Here is an 18,545-nt window from a genome sequence, read left to right as displayed (position 1 = left end):
TGTCTCCCATATTGTGCTGGTTATGTCCTTTTCCCTCTTCTACATGGAATAGAACATAATCCTGTTCCATGAAGAAGTTGCAACTTTGCTTCTGTCTGCTCTTTTCTCATGGTTAAGTTTAAATTTTAAAGTTTGTGAGGAATTGCTTGTAGTGAATACCATCTAACACCAAATGTATACATAAAGCAGAATGTTTATTACTGAATTATGTGTTTCATTGAGTATAATCATTATAAGCGAACACAAGTGTAGTAATCAGCACCACAATCTGAATTAAGACTCAAAATTAAAATGTGTATGTCTGTTTCAGGTGATGTGGACACGTGCTGTTTGGATAGAGCAGGAGGGGGAGGTTGAGGGAGTCCTGCCCTCAAACTGGGTGGATGCCCGAAGAGAGTATGTGTGGTGGCTGAATGATCCAAAGCAGGCCACAAAACTATACAAAGAGAAGGCCAACCCTAATAAAGATACAGATGCAGCCATTCAAAGTGCGCGGTACAGACACGTACCGGAGATACTTGGCTATGGCGTCGCGCATCGTGACGCAAGATGACGCGGGGTACCGCGGTATGTGATTGGTTGACCGACAAGGGCACTCGTGGTCTGTTGGTCTGTCGTAGAAAGATTTACAGTAAACGTCTTTACTGTGCCCGTTGTAGTATTGAATATTCATATGGAATTTTACCACTGAAGGGAAATCTTAGTAGCTGAGCATAAAAAGAATAGGAGCATACTGCAACGTGTGTGAAGGCCATAAACGATATTAATTTTGGAACATAAACATACAGTATATGGCTGGTCTCGGTACTTTAAAGAAAACATACACGAAACATGGTTTCATTATGACCAGTATCGGTCTTGAGATATTTTTAACTTGATTTACAGTATTTGAGAGGTATGTCTTGACACTGATACTACGTAAATACTGCTCACAATACATGTTTCTAGGTTTATATTATGCATTTCATACGGTCAAATTACTTTTGAGCAACTGATAAGAAGCGCGAAACGGTATGCCCAGGGCGTTTTAGTTTTCGTTTTGTTTTAATGCAGTGCAATGGATTGATTAGAGATATTAAGTACATACAAGTCTGAGGTTATGTCACTGTACTTTCCTAAGTCTGGAGAACTGTCTACCATAAGCGAATTATATTCAAAGATTATTGGACTGGTGAACATTTTACGTCCATACTTAAATATTAAATTAATCTGCAATATTATATTAACAGCCAAGGTAGTCCAAACTGGGACCTCACCACGCAAAGTTTGAAGCCCTAAGCAAGTTATAAGACCAAAGTCTTCAACCGAAGTACTTAGTACATTACTTGTATCATATTAATTAAATTATTAAATTTAAGAATAGTTTATGATCCCTCTGCAAATGATTTGTTAAGTATGAGATTATTGTTAACTTTTTAATTTCTAGTATCAAACCAGGATTGGCCAGATGGCAGATATGATCCTGGAAGACTGTCAAAAAGTATGTCTTTTTTATTGTATAAAGTAATAAATAAAACTACCCATATTATAGTTTTACACAGAAAGGTAGGCTCGTATACAATATAAAAATATGTTGTGTTTTACCACAATGCTACAAACGACACATTCAAAATTGCAGCTATGTTTTTAAAAAATACGCCAATGGAGTTTAATTGACATTGTTTATAGAATCCTAGTTCAATGACAGACTAAATGACTAAATTGAAATATTAAGTTGTGTGATAAAGTAAATGTTTTCCATAACTGAATTATTTTCAGAGTCTCCCAGGCAGAAGACCACATCCAGACCAGAAGAGAAGAGAGAGAGATATCCTCTTTCAGATGTAAGTAAGTACAGTTAAAATGAACTACAGATGTGGTCATTTTTTATTTTTAAGATTATAAATTGCATGTAGCACATTAGCAACACTACAGTAATGCTAATGTGACAATAGTGTAAGAAAATCCTAACCCAATTCCTTTTAAATGCTGATATAAAATGTAAATTATTTCAGAGTTTCAGAAGCGGGTATTGGGCCTCCTGATAGAGATGAGGGATGAATTGAGGCGTTTGGGTATGTCCACAGAACCGGTGGACTCCCAATTCCACATCAGGAGGCTGACCACAATGGAAGAGTTCTGTGCATACGAGCAAGCACTTGACAGCATGGACAATCAAAACCTGCTGGTATGATATTGTATTCTCACTGTGGTGTCGAAATATTCACTACTAATATTCTAGGTTTCAGATAGGTCATAATTTTATAGCCTACATCTGATTAATATGATCCATCTCTGGCATACGTTCATATTTTTAGTTTATAATGTATAATCTTGCTTATCCTTTAATGGCAAAATAAAGTGTTTTCATGTTCTAAAAAGTTACTACAGTTTTTTTTACTTTGAAAAATGGTCACTTTGTATTTTTAGACTGAGAAAATACTGCAAAAAAGTGCAGTTAATATGTGAAAATGTGTTTGTTCCATGAATGTGTAAATGGGTATGTCTGATTAGTTGATTAATGAAGATCTAGTAGTAAAAATAGCTTCTAATATTATTTCAAATATAATATTATTTCCAGATAAACCAACTTCAGAGAGTAGGCGGCAGTGATGTCAGAGAGTGTTTTCACAGTCTTGTCAAGGTATTGCTTATTGATTTTTTTAAATGTTTTTACATTACATTTTTACTTCGATCAAAGTAACATATCCACAGAATTGAGCTTATAGATACCTATGTGTTAACCACTGAATGTGCAAGGTGTAAAACTGCAAAATTGTCTTTTAAAATATAAGGATTACAGTACTACATTTGATCCTAAATATTTGAGTAAATAAATGTTGAGTGGAAACTCACTTGAAAAAATGTCTAAACTCAGTGAAAATGTGGTTTTCAGACTTATGACAAATGAACTGATGACAGAATTCAACTTCGCTGGCACAAACCGAAAAGATAAACAACAAAAGAGGGGCCTGGGAGACACAAATCTTTATAGAGTAATTAAAGGTACTCATATTCTATGTTGTACTTTCAAACTTTGGGTACTCTTTAATTAGGACAGACTTTATTACTCAACTGCTATGATGCAAGCCAAATTGTATCCGTTTATTTCAGCTTTGAGCTTAGTAAACCTTAATGGTTCATTTTTGAGATTATACTCAAGAAGATAATAATCATCATTTATTTGAGTAGTAATATTATATAATTTTCTCCTAGCTGCGGTGCTGAAGTCCCACCCTACATCAACAGAAAAAGAAATAAAGGAGCACGCAATGTGTTACTTGAAGAATGCACATGCAAGGCAGGGAGTCAGGAGATCTGGACACTGAAAATAATAGGTTTCTGGTTCTGTTAGGACAATTAGACAGGGTTTGCAAATGGTGGACAAAAATCATCTTAACTTCCACTGTAATATTTTTTTTTCTTGGAAATATAGAAGTTGTGCATTTTAAAATTTATATTTGAATCAAAATGTGGTTTTGAGTTAGATAGTGTGTTAATGTAATTAGTTTGTGTTTGTCATTACTATACTGTATATTGATGTTACCAGAATTTGTAGCTGAAGTTTAAGACTAGTTGTGTTTGTTTTATGATTATTGCACATATGTTGATTGTTGATTGATTGTATACAATGTATAATTTGAAATACATATTTTTCAGATGTGAATGTGTATTTTCAGAATAAATTTTGAAACCAAATAATTTCTTGGTTTACTAGTTTCTACACCTGTAAAACCTGTCTTTGATGTATAATTGTCCTCTAAATTTATCTGTATAATAGAACTCCAACCATTTATGCATAATGAACGTCTAAACATAGATGTATAATTGACGTACAACAATAGACGTATATTAGAATTTCATTCTAGACGAATTGCAGACCACATTTATACATCTAAGGTATGCATTTAATAGACGTATATTATACGTCTTCTGCCCACTGAGTCACTCGTATTTAATACAGTCTCATTTTAATAAATTCCCCTGCTTTACTGCTTGTTTCAATGCGTTTTCATTCTTTACATTTCATTAGTGTGAAAGACGTGACCCTGTACTGGATACAGAGCATAGAAACTGGATGGACCTCTGTTCACGACTAAAGGCACTCAGTATAAAGAGTTAATTAATTGTAATTAATGTCATGAGCTGTAATGAGTCCCGGTGTTGGAGTAACTGTACTGATAACAACACAGACTATTATATTAGTGAGAGTAACAGTCAGGAGATCAAATCTCTTTCTAATAAAATGGGACATCACTCGACTAATCCACTTCTGGAATTTTCTAGTTTTCTTGAGAGTGAAGTAACGGGACATTTTAATCAGAAACTGTTGCTGTAAAAAGCGAAGTTCCCAGTTTTTATACTTGTCCAGAAACTGTCCCCGTTCTGACCTCTCCTCCAGGTCACTTCTCATGTGTCTGTTCTGGCGGGTTTCTGTCTAAAAACATGTTACAGGACTCCCGTCTCATGTGGAGACACATGTAGGGTCGTGTCAGTGCAGAAATCCCACATTGTAAACCAGTTTAAACTGGGACTGGGTATAACCCGGATCAAGACAAGAACAAGAACAAGACAAGACGGAGAGATTCATCAATCAGTCTCAGGACTCTCTCCCACTGGTGTCCTTTCCTCTCTCTCTGTGCTGTTTCCTAAAAACCCCTCTAATACCCTGTGTACAAAAGAAGACTCGCTCGTCACTCCTGTTCTGTCCTGGTGTCGCAGTAACTGGGACTGAAGCAGACGGAGAGGAGACGCGCACTTCCAGAACTTTCCTTCCCGCTCGGTTCTTCCAGCTGAGCCCCAGACGGACTTTTCCCCTCCTGAGGAAAGAGCATCTTCCCACACAAACAGCCCGTTTCTCTCGGAAACACCAGCATCCCACAACACACACAGCACAGGGAGCGTTTTATACCAGCTGCGCTGCCACACGGACACCAGGACTCCCCTCGTCTGTGTCAGGGAACCTATAGGTAAAATTGGAGGATCCTTATGTGTGACCGGAATCCCACAGAACGCAAAGTAGCAAAGGGACGATCCAAAGACGAAATCCAAAGGCTGGGTTGATAAGGGAGGCAAAGGGTCCGGTAACGAGAGATATCCAAAAACAATCCAAAAGACAAAATCCAGAAGACGAGGTCGAAAGGTGGAGGCAGAAGATTCGTAACAGGAGATCAGTCAAAAGGCTTGGAAACACGCACTGGAGAATACTACAAGAGGCTTCTCAATAGTGAGCGTGGGGATGTGTGTGAGGGGAGTTTAAATACTGAAAGGAAAGGGGTGTGATTGGATAATTGGTTAGGGAGTGAGAATTTGAGGAATCTGATGGGTTCAATCAGGGATGAGATTATGAAACAGTGGTTCTGGGAATGCAATGGCATTTGCGAGGGAGAGTGTGGGGTGTGACAGGGATAGAACGGCGTTTCCGAGGTAGTGTGGGGCATGGCACCACAGAAATTAAAGTAATATATTATTCTGCTTACTTCTCATGCAGTCTTCTCAAGTCTTTGGAAGGACTGTGAATTGGCTTTCCCGCAGATGAAATGAAAAACTTCTCTGTCTCCCTTCACAGCTGCTGACCCGTGCATTACAGCTTAGTTTAAGATTAAACATCTGATAAAACACAAATAAAATGCAAGAAAGGTATATTCCAGATTTTCTCAAAATACTGTACAACATGGAAGCTATGAAGGTGGAGGACATGGATTTTAATTGGCTTCTGTGAAAATTGGCCGTGGTGTGAGTGAGTCCTGTGATGGACTGGTGTCACATTATCTGTGATAGTGCTTTGCACCCACTGCTTGCCAAGATTGTTCCAGTTCCACCACAACCCTGAATCGAGTGGATGGGTATATTAATGTAGCCATCAACTTACATGTTCCTCTTCTTCACTCAATGCAAAGGAAGATAGCTGCTGTTTGAGGTTTTGTGCTCTTTAAAAGCAATTATTACCATTTTTGTGCCCACGTGTTGACACAACACTTTCTTTGCATCCATTCCTCGACCTGTAATAGTGAGAAAATAGAAATGAATACACCAAACTGTAAAAATCCCATATATATGTAATTTACTCTTTTTGTTGTTTGAAAGTATTCTTACTGTCATGTTCTTTACCAACCCTGGGTGCTGCAGCTGGACTGGTGTCACATTATGGGCGATACTGTGCTTTGCACCAACTGCTTGTCAGGATTGTTCCAGTTCAACCACAACCCTGAATCGAGTGGATGGGTATATTAATGTATATTAATCATCTTACATGTTCCTGTTCTTCACTCTATAGGCATCCTCTCATGAGGCACCAGTAAATGTAGGGGTTTTGTGCTTAACTGGGACGATTATTAATTGTAGCAGCAAGTCACAAAAATTATTCTTCTGATAGCTATTAGAATCAACCTTGCAGGATAACTCAAACAACGCACACACGGGGATACTAATACACGACAATACATTTATTAATACATAAAATCTACATAAACATAACAGATCTTATAGAGCGGGTTAGCAGTATGCAAAAGGTATATATTCAATCACGAAGAGCTACAAACCAAGAGGGACATACATTCCGTATATCATTCATTTAGAACGTTTTGTAAATGAACTTTGTTACAACTTGTACATTAGATACTCAAAAGCCAGTACATGACTCATAGGAATTAAACTGATATCAACTCAGGTTGAGGTAACAATTGAATTCTCGAGCTGTAATGCAGAATGTTGAATACTCATCCGCTCTATGGGGATTCAGATCTCCCGCGGACGCAAAGAAGCAGTGGCAGGCTGTTGCCGTGTCCAATCGGCGCTCTGTGGCCCGGTGCAAGGCAGTGCTGATTCGACGTGAGAGAAGGAGAAGGAGGGAGAGATTTCTGCTACGGTGCGCTGCTGATGCTCTCTGAAGACCGGCTAGTTATTGTTGGCTGAAACTAGCAGAGTTTGCACACAGAAAAGTCACAATCTTTAGACAGGAAGAAGACCGGTTCGTTCCCGATGTAGCGCGAGTCCTGAATACTGATATTCAGCTGTCCACAGTTCCAACCAGTTTGCTCGTTGATCAGGTGAGTGTTCGCGGTGGGTTCACGAGGCTTGCTGCTGGGCTAACCTCGGGTGGATCCTTTGGTTACACGGTGGCAACCTCCGTTCTCGACTCTTAGAACAAAGGAAAGTTCTGGCACTGGAACACACTGGCCGTTACATGACTGTCTGAGCTGAGTCTGAGGATGTCCAGGAGGAGCTGGAGTTTTACTTGGAGGAACTACGGTCGCTCATTGGTTGAAAGTTCCATGGGCATTCGAGAATCATTTTGTGACTTACTGCTACAATTAACAATTGTCCCAGTAAATGCACAAACCCCTACAGTTACTGGTGCCTCGTGAGAGGATGCCTACATTTACTGGTGCCCCGTGTGAGGATGAGTAACCATGAACTCTGACCTTGGGGTTGTAAACCATTTGGGATGAGACTCTCCCTTGGAATCTCCCAGACAGTGAGGCACCAGAGATGACCATTAATTAGGGTGGCTGATGTGTCTCAGCTTTGGGAGTTGTTCCTTATCAGAACACTAGAAAAACAGCTAGAAAAACACCTTAAATGTGAACCAAATGGAATGGCCTCTCTCTATCAAGCACCACTTGAGATGAGGGAGAGAGAGACTGGCAAGGGAGCAGCAAACTTAATTCCTGTATTTTAATAAACCTTGCCGCTACAATGGTCTCTCTCCTGTGTGAATGTGCTGGTGGGTTATTAAGTCACTTGACCGACTAAAACTCTTCCCACACTGACTGCAGCTGAACGGTCTCTCTCCTGTGTGAATGCGCTGGTGGGTTTTTAAGTTACTTGACCGACTAAAACTCTTCCCACACTGACTGCAGCTGAACTGTCTCTCTCCTGTGTGAATGCGCTGGTGGGTTTTTAAGTTACTTGACAGACTAAAACTCTTCCCACACTGACTGCAGCTGAACTGTCTCTCTCCTGTGTGAATGCGCTGGTGGGTTTTTAAGTTACTTGACCGACTAAAACTCTTCCCACACTGACTGCAGCTGAATGGTCTCTCTCCTGTGTGAATGCGCTGGTGCCTTTTTAAGTGACTTGACTGACTAAAACTCTTCCCACACTGACTGCAGCTGAACGGTCTCTCTCCTGTGTGAATGCGCTGGTGGGTTACTAAGGCACTTGACTGACTAAAACTCTTCCCACACTGACTGCAGCTGAAAGATCTCTCTCCTGTGTGAATGTGCTGGTGGGTTTTTAAGCCACCTGACCAACTAAAACTCTTCCCACACTGACTGCAGCTGAACGGTCTCTCTCCTGTGTGAATGCGCTGGTGGGCTATTAAGCTACTTGACTGACTAAAACTCTTCCCACACTGACTGCAGCTGAATGGTCTCTCTCCTGTGTGAATGCGCTGGTGTGATTGTAAGATGCTTTTCAAATTAAAACTCTTCCCACACTGACTGCAGCTGAATGGTCTCTCTCCTGTGTGAATGTGCTGGTGGGCTATTAAGCTACTGGACCGACTAAAACTCGTCCCACAGTGACTACAGCTGAATGGTCTCTCTCCTGTGTGAATGTGCCGGTGGGCTATTAAGCTACTTGACTGTCTAAAACTCTTCCCACACTGACTGCAGCTGAATGGTCTCATTCCTGTGTGAATGTGCTGGTGGGCTATTAAGCTACTTGACCGACTAAAACTCTTCCCACACTGACTACAGCTGAAAGGTCTCTCTCCTGTGTGAAAGTGCTGGTAGGGTTTTGAAATGCTAGACTGCCAGAAACGCTGCTTCTCCCTGTGCCATAATGGCAGTTTGTCCACTCCATCTGAGCAAGGCCTTGAGTGATTCTTCCTCATCCTCTGATCGTGCTGGGGTCTCTTATTCTGCAAATGCTCCATGGAATGGTCTTGCTCTGTGTGCTGAAACTGAGATTTGTTTTCTCCATCGTGTCCTTCAGTGTGCTGCTCAGGAGTGTGAATCATCTGGGACTCCATCCCCAGCTCTCTGAGACTAAAACCCCCCAGTTCATTCAGCTGTTCCTCTCTTTGCCCAAGAACAGACATACTCTCCAGTTCTGACAGTCTCTCCACTTGAACAGAACAAGGCCTAATTATCAAGCCCTGTAGGAGCTGCTGTTGCTCCTCCCTGTACTGACTCTCCTCTCGGTGCTGTATCTCAACAATGTTCTCTTCACCAGGTACATCAGTCTGCTGCTCTGCACAGTCAATCAACTGGGGCTCCATGTCCTGCTCTGTAAGATTAAAGACATCCAGTTCTTCACTGTGCTCTTGTACAGAGACACAGCCCAGTTCATTACAACCTTGTGTAATATTGATTGTGTCCAGATTATTCATCTTCTCTGTAAAATCATCACATACTAAGAGCCCAGGTGTCTCACTCTCAGGCTCCGTCTTCATCATGGGCACAGAGTCCAGATCCTTGACACTCTGTCTGCTGTCTGTGTGCTGCTCACTAAGTGCCTCTTTCCCTGCTGCGGCAGTGAGCTCTGTCTCCTGCATCAGACTGGAGCCCCACTCCTCCTTACTGTGCTGCTGTTCAAGAAGAGCCCTTTCCCCAGCGTCGGAGAGAACACTGACCTCTGAGCCTGTAAACACAGGACAAGAAAACATGACCTTTATAAGAATAAACTTTATTTTATAGTTTTATACCTTTAGAGGTGGCTTCTGAAAGCATTTTACAGAATGCCAACAACAACAAATACACAAAATTAGCACGATGAGAATACACAGTTAGAGGAGACAGTAGACAGTGGTACTAAGTACAGTAGGAACAGAGCGGTACAGAACAGTTCAATAAAGGCTCTTCTGAAGAAAAAGTTTTTAAGTCTGGATTTAGAGTTTAGAGAAGGTGACTCTCTGATATCCTTGGGGAGAGAGTTCCAGAGCACGGGGCAAGACAGGAGAAGGCCATGTCACCCATAGAGTGTAGACAGACTGGGGGACAAACAGTTGAACACAATTAGAAGAGCAAAGATTGCAAGGTAGGGAGTAGGGTGATAATATCAGACAAGTATGGAGGTGCCAAGCCAAGACATGGAGAGTCTTATAGGTGAGCAGGAGGATTTTTAAGTCGATATGAAACTTGACAGGAAGCCAGTGCAAGGACTCCAGGATAGGAGTCATGTGATCATTTGTACGAGACCTGGTCAGGATTCTGGCTGCTGAATTTTGGACATACTGGAGTTTGTTCAATGGGGATTTAGAATCCCCAGAGAGTAGAGTGTTACAGTAGTCGATTCAAGATTAGACAACACTTTTCAGCCACAGTTAGTGATAACATAGGGCGGTCGAGGAATATTTCTGAAGTGAATGAAAGATGTTTTGACAACATTCTGAGCATGTGGGTCGAAGGTCAAATATCATCCCCAAGGTTTTCAGTTTAGACTGAAGCTCAAGTACAAGATCATCTACAGATAGGGTTACACATTGGTTGTACAAAGTTGATGGGTGGTGCCAATAAGCATGACTTCAGTCTTGTCACAGTTAAATGAAGGAAATTTTGAGTAACCCAAGTTTTTATATCTGGGATGCAAATAAATAGAATAGAGACAGCCACATCAGCGTCAGGTTTGGTAAGGATGTATATTTGAGTAACATCAGCATAGTAGTGATAGCTGAGGCCATGTGATCTTAAAAGCTTTAAACTACACACACACACATACTAGTACACTCACAATCAATTTGGGTTGTTTAAACATAGTGGAATAAGTGGGTATAAGGGTGTGTTCTGATTTAGCTTCATCAGAAACCTAACTACCATGTAAAAAGTAAAATTACTGTAATATCACAATTACATTACATGTACATTAACAGTGCACTGAGAGAGAGAGAGAGAGAGAGAGGTTCAAACAGACACACTGACTGAACACTACAGGACATTAAAACTGCATTGAGAAGGAGAGGGGTTAATGCAGACACACTGACTGACTGGACACTCCAGTGCATTAACACTGGGGTTAAAGAGGGGTTAATACAGACGCATTGACTGGACATAATAGTACATTAACACTGTACTGAGAGAGAGGGATTAATACAGACACACTGACTGCACATTACAGTACTTTAAAACTGCACAGAGAGAGGCGGGTTAATACAGACACAATGACTGGACACTACAGGACATAAAGACTGCACTGAGAGAGAAGGGTGAATACAGACACAGTGACTGGACACTACAGCACATTAACACTTCAATGAGAGAGGGATTAATATAGACACACTGACTGGACATAACAGTACATTAACACTGCACTGAGAGAGAGGGGTTAATAGATACATACGGACTGGACACTACAGCACATTAACACTGCACTGAGAGAGAGGGGTTAATAGATACATACTGACTGGACACTACAGTACTTTAACACTGCACTGAGAGAGGGGGGTTAATACTGACACTGACTGGACACTACAGGACATTAACACTAGACTGAGACAGGGGGCTTATACAGACATGGACAAACTGGAACTTAGAGCATATTACCACTTCACTGAGAGATGGGTTAATACAGACACTGATTGGACACTACAGGGCATAAAGTCTGCACTTAAAGAGAAGGGTGAATACAGACACATTGACTGCACAATACAGTACATTAACACTGCATTGAGAGAGGGCTTAACACAGGCACTGCAATCAGAGAAAGGGATTAATACAGACACACTGACTCCACATTACAGTACTTTAAAACTGCACAGAGAGAGGCGGGTTAATACAGACACCGACTTGACACTACAGGACATAAAGACTGCACTGAGAGAGAGGGGTGAATACAGACACACTGACTGGACACTACAGCACATTAACACTGCAATGAAAGAGGGGTTAATACAGACACACTGACTGGACACTCCAGTACATTAACACTTCACTGAGAGAGAGGGGTTATAGATACATACTGACTGGACACTACAGTTTATTAACACTGCACCAAGAGAGGGGTTAAACACAGACTGACTGGACACTATAGGACATTAACATTGCAATCAAAGAAAGGGGTTAATACAGACACACTGACTGCACACAACAGGATAATAACACTGCACTGAGAAGAGGGGGATTAATACAGACACACTGACTGCACACTACAGTACATTAACACCGCACTGAGCGAGAGAGGGCTTCATACAGACACACTTACTGCACAGCACAGTATATAAACATTGCACTTAGAGAGAGAGGGGTTAATACAGACACACTGGATTAATATTCTAGAGGAGTCAATACAGACACAGACCCTGGACGACAGTAATACTTAAACCAATTAAATAATGTTTATATACACAATCATTAGTATACTTGTAAAAATTTAGACCAATACAACGTAAATACAATATTTATAAATGTTGTTTCCTAATGACGTTGGAGTACAAATTGATTCAGTGAAACAATTGTTGAATGTGAACGAGGTGTTTTCAGCACCGTAACCGGACAAAACAGTTCAGTTTCCAGTAAAGAATCCCGTTGCTACATCACACGTCTGTCCCACGTCACTCTGCATCTCTCCACTATACTCTCACCTCTTTCGGAAAGTTTATTTGATGACAGTTTGATACTTTGTTAGAACGCGTACTGATAATGAGAATGTTTACTATTGTGAGATGTTTTCTTTAAAATAAAGTTTGTTGTTTAAAAAAATCTCACCATTGAGTTAATTATAGACACTGGTTTTTAACACACACACTCTGACTTCATACAAGTCACCACACTGACCTGGCAGCTCCAGTTTCGTATCCATTTCTTCTTTTATTTCTGCAGTGACTTCACAGGGAAGCGTGTGTCCAACACGATCGGTCTGTCCCTGATCTTCTCCTGCTCCCGGCTCCTTCTCCCACAGCTGCAGTCTCCACTTCAGGCTCTCGTTTTCCTTCTTCAGCTGCGCCATTTCACTCCCGACACTGTCCTCCACACACTGTGTGATTTTAAACACGGCCCGTCTCACCAGGATCTGGGAGACGCTGAGGAGTTTGTCTTGAAACTCGTCCTCAGAGTCAGACATCCTGTTTCGGAAAACTTCTGACACTTCATACACGATCGATTTGAGCAAAACCTGCATGAACGAATCAAGCTGGGTTTGCAGATTTAACAAGCACTCCGCCATCCTTCTTCAGAGTCGATCAGAAACAAAGGCTGACTTGCGATGTTTAAACAGAACTGCTTCTTTATTTTGTATTCTTCACAGATTCTGTTGTCAGGGCTGTGCTCTGTTCAAGCATAAACACAACCGACAAGATGCTACGTTTTCAGAAACTGAAGTTATTAAAAAACAACTTCCTTCTTTACCTAAAGAAAATGATTCAATCACCTACACGTGGGTGAAATATATGCAGTGTTGCGCAGTATGATGACGTCATTCGTTAACGTGGCGGTGACTTCAAGACAATCGAGAAGCGGAACTGAGAAAGAGGAGTCTCTGCAGCCGGATATAAACCACTGCACCTCCTATCGCCACCTAGTGAAGAGGAGTGAATCACCTGCGACTTGCGCCGTTCGTAACTGAATTTTGTGAAACGCAACAGATTTATTTTTTTGCCCTTCCACAACCCTCCTCCCCAACGAAAACGTCTCAAGCGGATTTTTGTTCTACATCTCCCTGTGCAGGTTTTTGGTTAAAGAAAAAAAAATCCTTCATTTTCTTGCCAGCTGGCAGTATTTCTTCTGCACCGATAAGCAAGATTTGTATTTCATATTTCGCAAATTGTATGAATGTTGTTGAAAAACAAGTTATTCCACGAAAGGAAATAAATACTTGCATGAAACTAAATCAAGCTCTATGTGATTGTCCTTAATTATACTGTAACGCTAACAGCCACCATTGAGTGTGAAAGCCGGCTTACCAGAGTGGTGATGTCTACGCCCTCCCCTGTGGATAGCAGGGACTGCAGCCGCTAGGCTGAAGGGAGATCTCTCTTTAGCTCAACTGGCTGGGTCCCTGTTGAGTGACGCCAGAGTCCCGGGTTCGAGTCCCCAACAGTGGGGGGCCGACCTGATGTGGCGGCGGCGAGGGCGCCCACATGAACCCCGTAGTGTTACATTGGTGTCAGAGTAGGATGGGATAGCCCTTCGCCGAGGACGGCGAGTTAAGCGGGGGAGAGTGTAACGCTTACGGCCACCGGAAGCGTGTAAGAGCCGGGCTTACCAGCGCGGTGACGTCTCCGCCCTTCCCTTTGATAGCAGGGGCTGCAGCCGCTGGGCTAAAGGGAGATCTCTCTTTAGCTCAACAGGCTTGGGTCCCTGTTGAGTGTCGTCAGAGGCCCAGGTTCGAGTCCCCAACGGTTGGGGGCCAACCTAATGTGGTGGTGGCGAGGGAGCCCACATGAACCCCGTAGTGTTACAATACATTCTGTATGACAAGACAGGAAGAAAGGCACCTCGGGATTTTGGACACAGGATCTCCTGTTTACTGAGAGAAGTTTTAACCATCTGGCAATTTTCATGTCCAAGGAGCTCAATGTGTTTTCCGTGTACAACAGCGTGTGCTCTACAACCGCCACTGAAACACAGCACACGCTCAACATCTTGACATCTCCCAAACAGAGCCGTGCAGAGACCTTTTGGTGGGCAGTGGCTCAAAAGGAGAGAAGGGGCACTTTCCGGGGCAGGATTTGATGCATTCAAGTATCCTGGACACAAATCATGCCTGCTTGTATTTCTGTATGTTTTTAAATTCTACAGGAAGTTTTAATGTGACTTCAGAGGCATTACAATATTCACAACCTTGGCAAAAAAATGGTTGTCCATAATTGCTGATTATGTTTGATTAACAGACAAAATATTATACCCCCTCTACTGAGCATATACTTTATGTTCCTGAAATAACACATCTTAACAAGAGGACAGAGCAAATAAAATAATTACCATCTAATTACATGCATTACCAAATGCAATATTTTTCCATAAGAGCAAGAGTTCACATGATAACACATCAAATTAAAAGTTTTTTTTCCCCCAAAAAGTGTCTACTGTGGGACAAATATTCAGGAAGTATATCACCATTCTCTCTTGTGCGTTAGACTTTCAGCAAGGAAAAGTGAAATTTTTATGATCCATAGCCTTGAAGTACAACGTAAAATTGTTTTATACTGTATATACTTTGTACCAAGATCTCTCAGAAACAAAAACAAATCAAAAATAATCATAATAAGAAGAAGGCAGTCTCTCCTATTTCTGTGAATGAACCATATATATTCAACAAAGAATATGCATGTTAGCTGTTTATATAAAATGCAAAAAAGACTGGCAAAAATACAGAAGCAGAATCGTCAAGTGACAGAAAAAAACTTGGGCCAATTGGAGATGGTATAGTAGGCTGACACCAGGAACACTTGGCCCACAAACAGCAACAGTATCAGATGTAGCTGCAGTGTATTGGCTTGTGGAAACATATTTACCTGTGTTAATACAGTTCTTTTAAATGGACAGAGAAACATGAACAGACCTAAACTTAACAATTAGTTTCAATCGCTAAAACTAGAAGTAATGATACTCCAGGAGCTGCTGGAACTCACAATCTCAGCATGACTCTGCTGTATAAGTATGCTGACCTATTGCACCACCGGAGCAGCGTGAGTCCCTCTCTTCACACAGACTGATGCTGCACAAACAGGGTGAAACAAGCAGGGTTTCGGCTGTGGATCCATCTCCACATGAGGGAAGGGGACAGTAATACAGCAAGGAAAAGACAGGAGAAGACACTGAAAGTAATGTGCTCACTGCAAAAGAGGAAGGAGAGATGTGGTCAGACATAAAACAGATTGGTGAATAATTTGAAGCGACTTTTTTGTTGTCAATCAGCACATGGATTTCCCTTCATCTGTCTTCCTGTGGAGGACATGACGGGAAAGGGAGAGGACATGAAGCTCATGTACAGGGGGATCCTGAGGTGTGTCAGGGTAAACGGTTCCCTAATGATCTTCTTTCCCGTGACCAGGTGAGTGTGGCAGGGTTGCCCTCTGTCTGCCCTGCTCTTCTCCTTGGTGACTGAGCCCTTGGGCCTGGCGATCCGCAGGAAGGAGGGGGTGCGCGGGGTCACCTTGCCTTGGGGCGCTGCCACCTCACTGATCTATTAGTACGCCAATGACACCACAATGATGTTGACAGAGGTGGTGGAGATCCAGTCCACCTTGGAGGTGGTTCAGGCCTACTGTGCTGCCTCTGGCACCAGGGTAAACCTGGAGAAGCCTGAGGTCTTGCAGGTGGGGAGGGCAGACACTGCCCTGCTCCTTGGCTACCCTTCAAGGTGGAGACGGGTCACCTGAAGGTCATCAGTACCTATATTGGTACTGATGACAAGCAAAAAAGACAGATGGACAGCATAATTATGTCAGGACTGTACATTTGTATTTTAATACCTTTGTATATTTACCTTAATTGTAATTTACATGTAACCTTAAATGCTGTTCTATATCAATTAAGTTTGTTAAATTTTTAAATAGTTTAACTGAGGGTGCAAGGGGTCTATTATACCTTGCGAAACATCCAAGACAACTGTAATAGAGGCTCAGATTTTCAAATTTGCTTTTAAAAGAAAACCACAATTTGTACAATATAATCCCTCAATATCAATGTTCCGTTAAAGGATTTGAAGAAGCAACAGCGATTGGAGAGTACATTGATTTTGGGCTGATGAAAATCGAGTAAATAAGACAAAGGCAAAACATGAATTCACTGGCACTTTCTGCATATTTACCACGACCTTGCCTTCTGATCATTAAAAATCATTAAAAATCTTAAAATCTTGCATTTTGCAAGAACTTTTAATATAGCAGTTTTAATTTGGGACATTTAGAACATGGGATATGAGAATATATGGTTAACCAAGGATGAGCAAAGGGTGATGGCACTTTCTGCTTATTGCATGAAACTATCTCAAGGTTATAAAAACAGCTCAAAATTCTGACACTGAGGTCTGAGAGACAGACTAGCAAAATCCTGAACTTCAGGAAATTTAACTGTACCATTTTTAAAATATGACCCTGTAAACATGGCATGTCCCTCCTTCCTCATTACCAAAACATCTTAAAATTCCAACACTAAGGTAAGAGAGACAGAATCACTCATCATGAACAGTGTACGAAGTAAATTACGGCACCCTGCACAGTGTACGAAGTAAATTATTTTCGCAGTAATTAATTTATTATATTTATTACTATATTTATTATACACGTGTAAATTAATTACTGCGAAAATAATTTACTTCGTACACTGTGCAGAGTGCCGTATACTCCTAGTTGCGGCACACACGATACATACAGTAAAAAGCCTCAGGCACTGTGTTAGATGTGTTTTCGACGTTATATAAGCGTTTATTAATGTCGTCGATTTTACGGTTGCAATTCGACGTTGATTATACGTCGAGGCAACGTATATATACGTATAGCCGTATTTCGCCGTGAATATACGTATATTCGACGAATCAATGCCCACAGCTGGCATACAAGGGTTTTGCTGAGGGGGTCTTGCCACCTGCCTGAAAAAAACAGTAAAATGTTTGAGTGCCTATAGAGTTTCTATTTTTATTTTCTTGAGAAAAGTTGATACCATTTCCTGGACACCCCGTCCCCCATCAGTGCGCGGTGCCCAGGGAAAAATCTGTAGGGGGGCGTCTGAAATTCTGAGGGAGGGTGATATTTCGGTTGAAACGGAGCTGTTCGGTGCAGCTACCCAAATGAAATCTCGCAGCTATGCCATTGATTAGTGCTTCATGATAGAAGATAACGACTAGCAATCTGGTATTTGCGATGAAGTTCAGTTTCACATTTTTCGTCACTCTCACGGTTTGTATTGCCTGGAGCAAAAAGTACCTTAAGCGTTCATTTTTGCAGCTACATGGTGGTTCTGAATCGTTAAGAAAAAAATGTTGTAAAACCAACAGAAAGCACAGACTGCTAGTCCTAGTTATATAACGATTTAAAGTATAATGATAAACTACTGCAAGGAATCGGTCCACCTGAGCAAACAGGATCATAATGTTGACACTCAATAACGACACTGATATGTGCAGTTCCTGGACGGATAGCCCTCCTGCACATCAAACAGTCTGAGTGACTGTTAGTGTCATTTAGTGTTGTCTGACCATTGACAAAGTACAACTATTTTTTTAGGGCGCAAATTAAGTTAGGTAAATATTTTTGCCCAAAACTGGAGGGGCGACACTCCTCCCTCCCCCCGTGATGCCAGGCCTGTCCCCATCCTATTCCATAATGTAATTATATATAATACCATACAACAGTGACCGATCCTTACTAACTGCATGCGTTAAAATTGCACATCAGCACATAGCAGGGGGCATAGCCGCGATGTATTATCAATGTTAAATTTCAACCATAATATCGACAACATTAATAAACCCACACGTTGAGAAAATATCTAACCCAGCATATTTTCCGGTTATATACCACAATGCATTGCTAGTATTCGTTGGTCACCATTTTGGACACGTTTTTCAAACATAGAAGTATTTATCCGCAAATTTCTCAGCAATCCTCTTTTAACGAGCAAGTATGAATAATAATAATACTATCTGAATACATACAGATCTTTCTTAATATTATTTTTATTAAA

At 41.3% G+C, this 18,545-nt stretch overlaps 1 protein-coding gene and 2 long non-coding RNA genes across 3 annotated transcripts; 1 reads left to right on the top strand and 2 right to left on the bottom strand.

Moving 5' to 3' along the window:
* The first annotated feature begins 1,633 nt into the window (after positions 1-1,633).
* On the top strand, positions 1,634-3,662 carry LOC148670410 (uncharacterized). The gene is made up of 4 exons (XR_015936987.1): positions 1,634-2,167; positions 2,561-2,623; positions 2,876-2,985; positions 3,196-3,662. It is a non-coding gene; the product is annotated as an uncharacterized LOC148670410 (long non-coding RNA).
* Positions 3,663-5,441: 1,779 nt separating this feature from the next.
* Positions 5,442-6,351, bottom strand: LOC148670409 (uncharacterized). The gene is made up of 3 exons (XR_015937060.1): positions 6,076-6,351; positions 5,852-5,981; positions 5,442-5,589 (listed from the first exon to the last, which is right to left on the bottom strand). It is a non-coding gene; the product is annotated as an uncharacterized LOC148670409 (long non-coding RNA).
* LOC148670408 (uncharacterized) lies at positions 6,352-13,189 on the bottom strand. Its single transcript, XM_088632678.1, has 2 exons — positions 12,696-13,189; positions 6,352-9,567 (listed from the first exon to the last, which is right to left on the bottom strand). Exons 1-2 carry the CDS (start codon positions 13,081-13,083, stop codon positions 7,673-7,675), a joined length of 2,283 nt encoding a protein of 760 aa, XP_088488804.1. The 5' UTR covers positions 13,084-13,189; the 3' UTR covers positions 6,352-7,672.
* Positions 13,190-18,545: the final 5,356 nt, after the last annotated feature.

The sequence above is a fragment of the Lepisosteus platostomus genome, chromosome 5, assembly GCF_059453375.1.
Source record: "Lepisosteus platostomus isolate fLepPlt1 chromosome 5, fLepPlt1.hap1, whole genome shotgun sequence".
Classification (NCBI taxonomy): Eukaryota; Metazoa; Chordata; class Actinopteri; order Semionotiformes; family Lepisosteidae; genus Lepisosteus; species Lepisosteus platostomus.
Note: the sequence above shows the minus strand (reverse complement) of the source record. Positions and strands in the feature narration are given on the sequence as shown.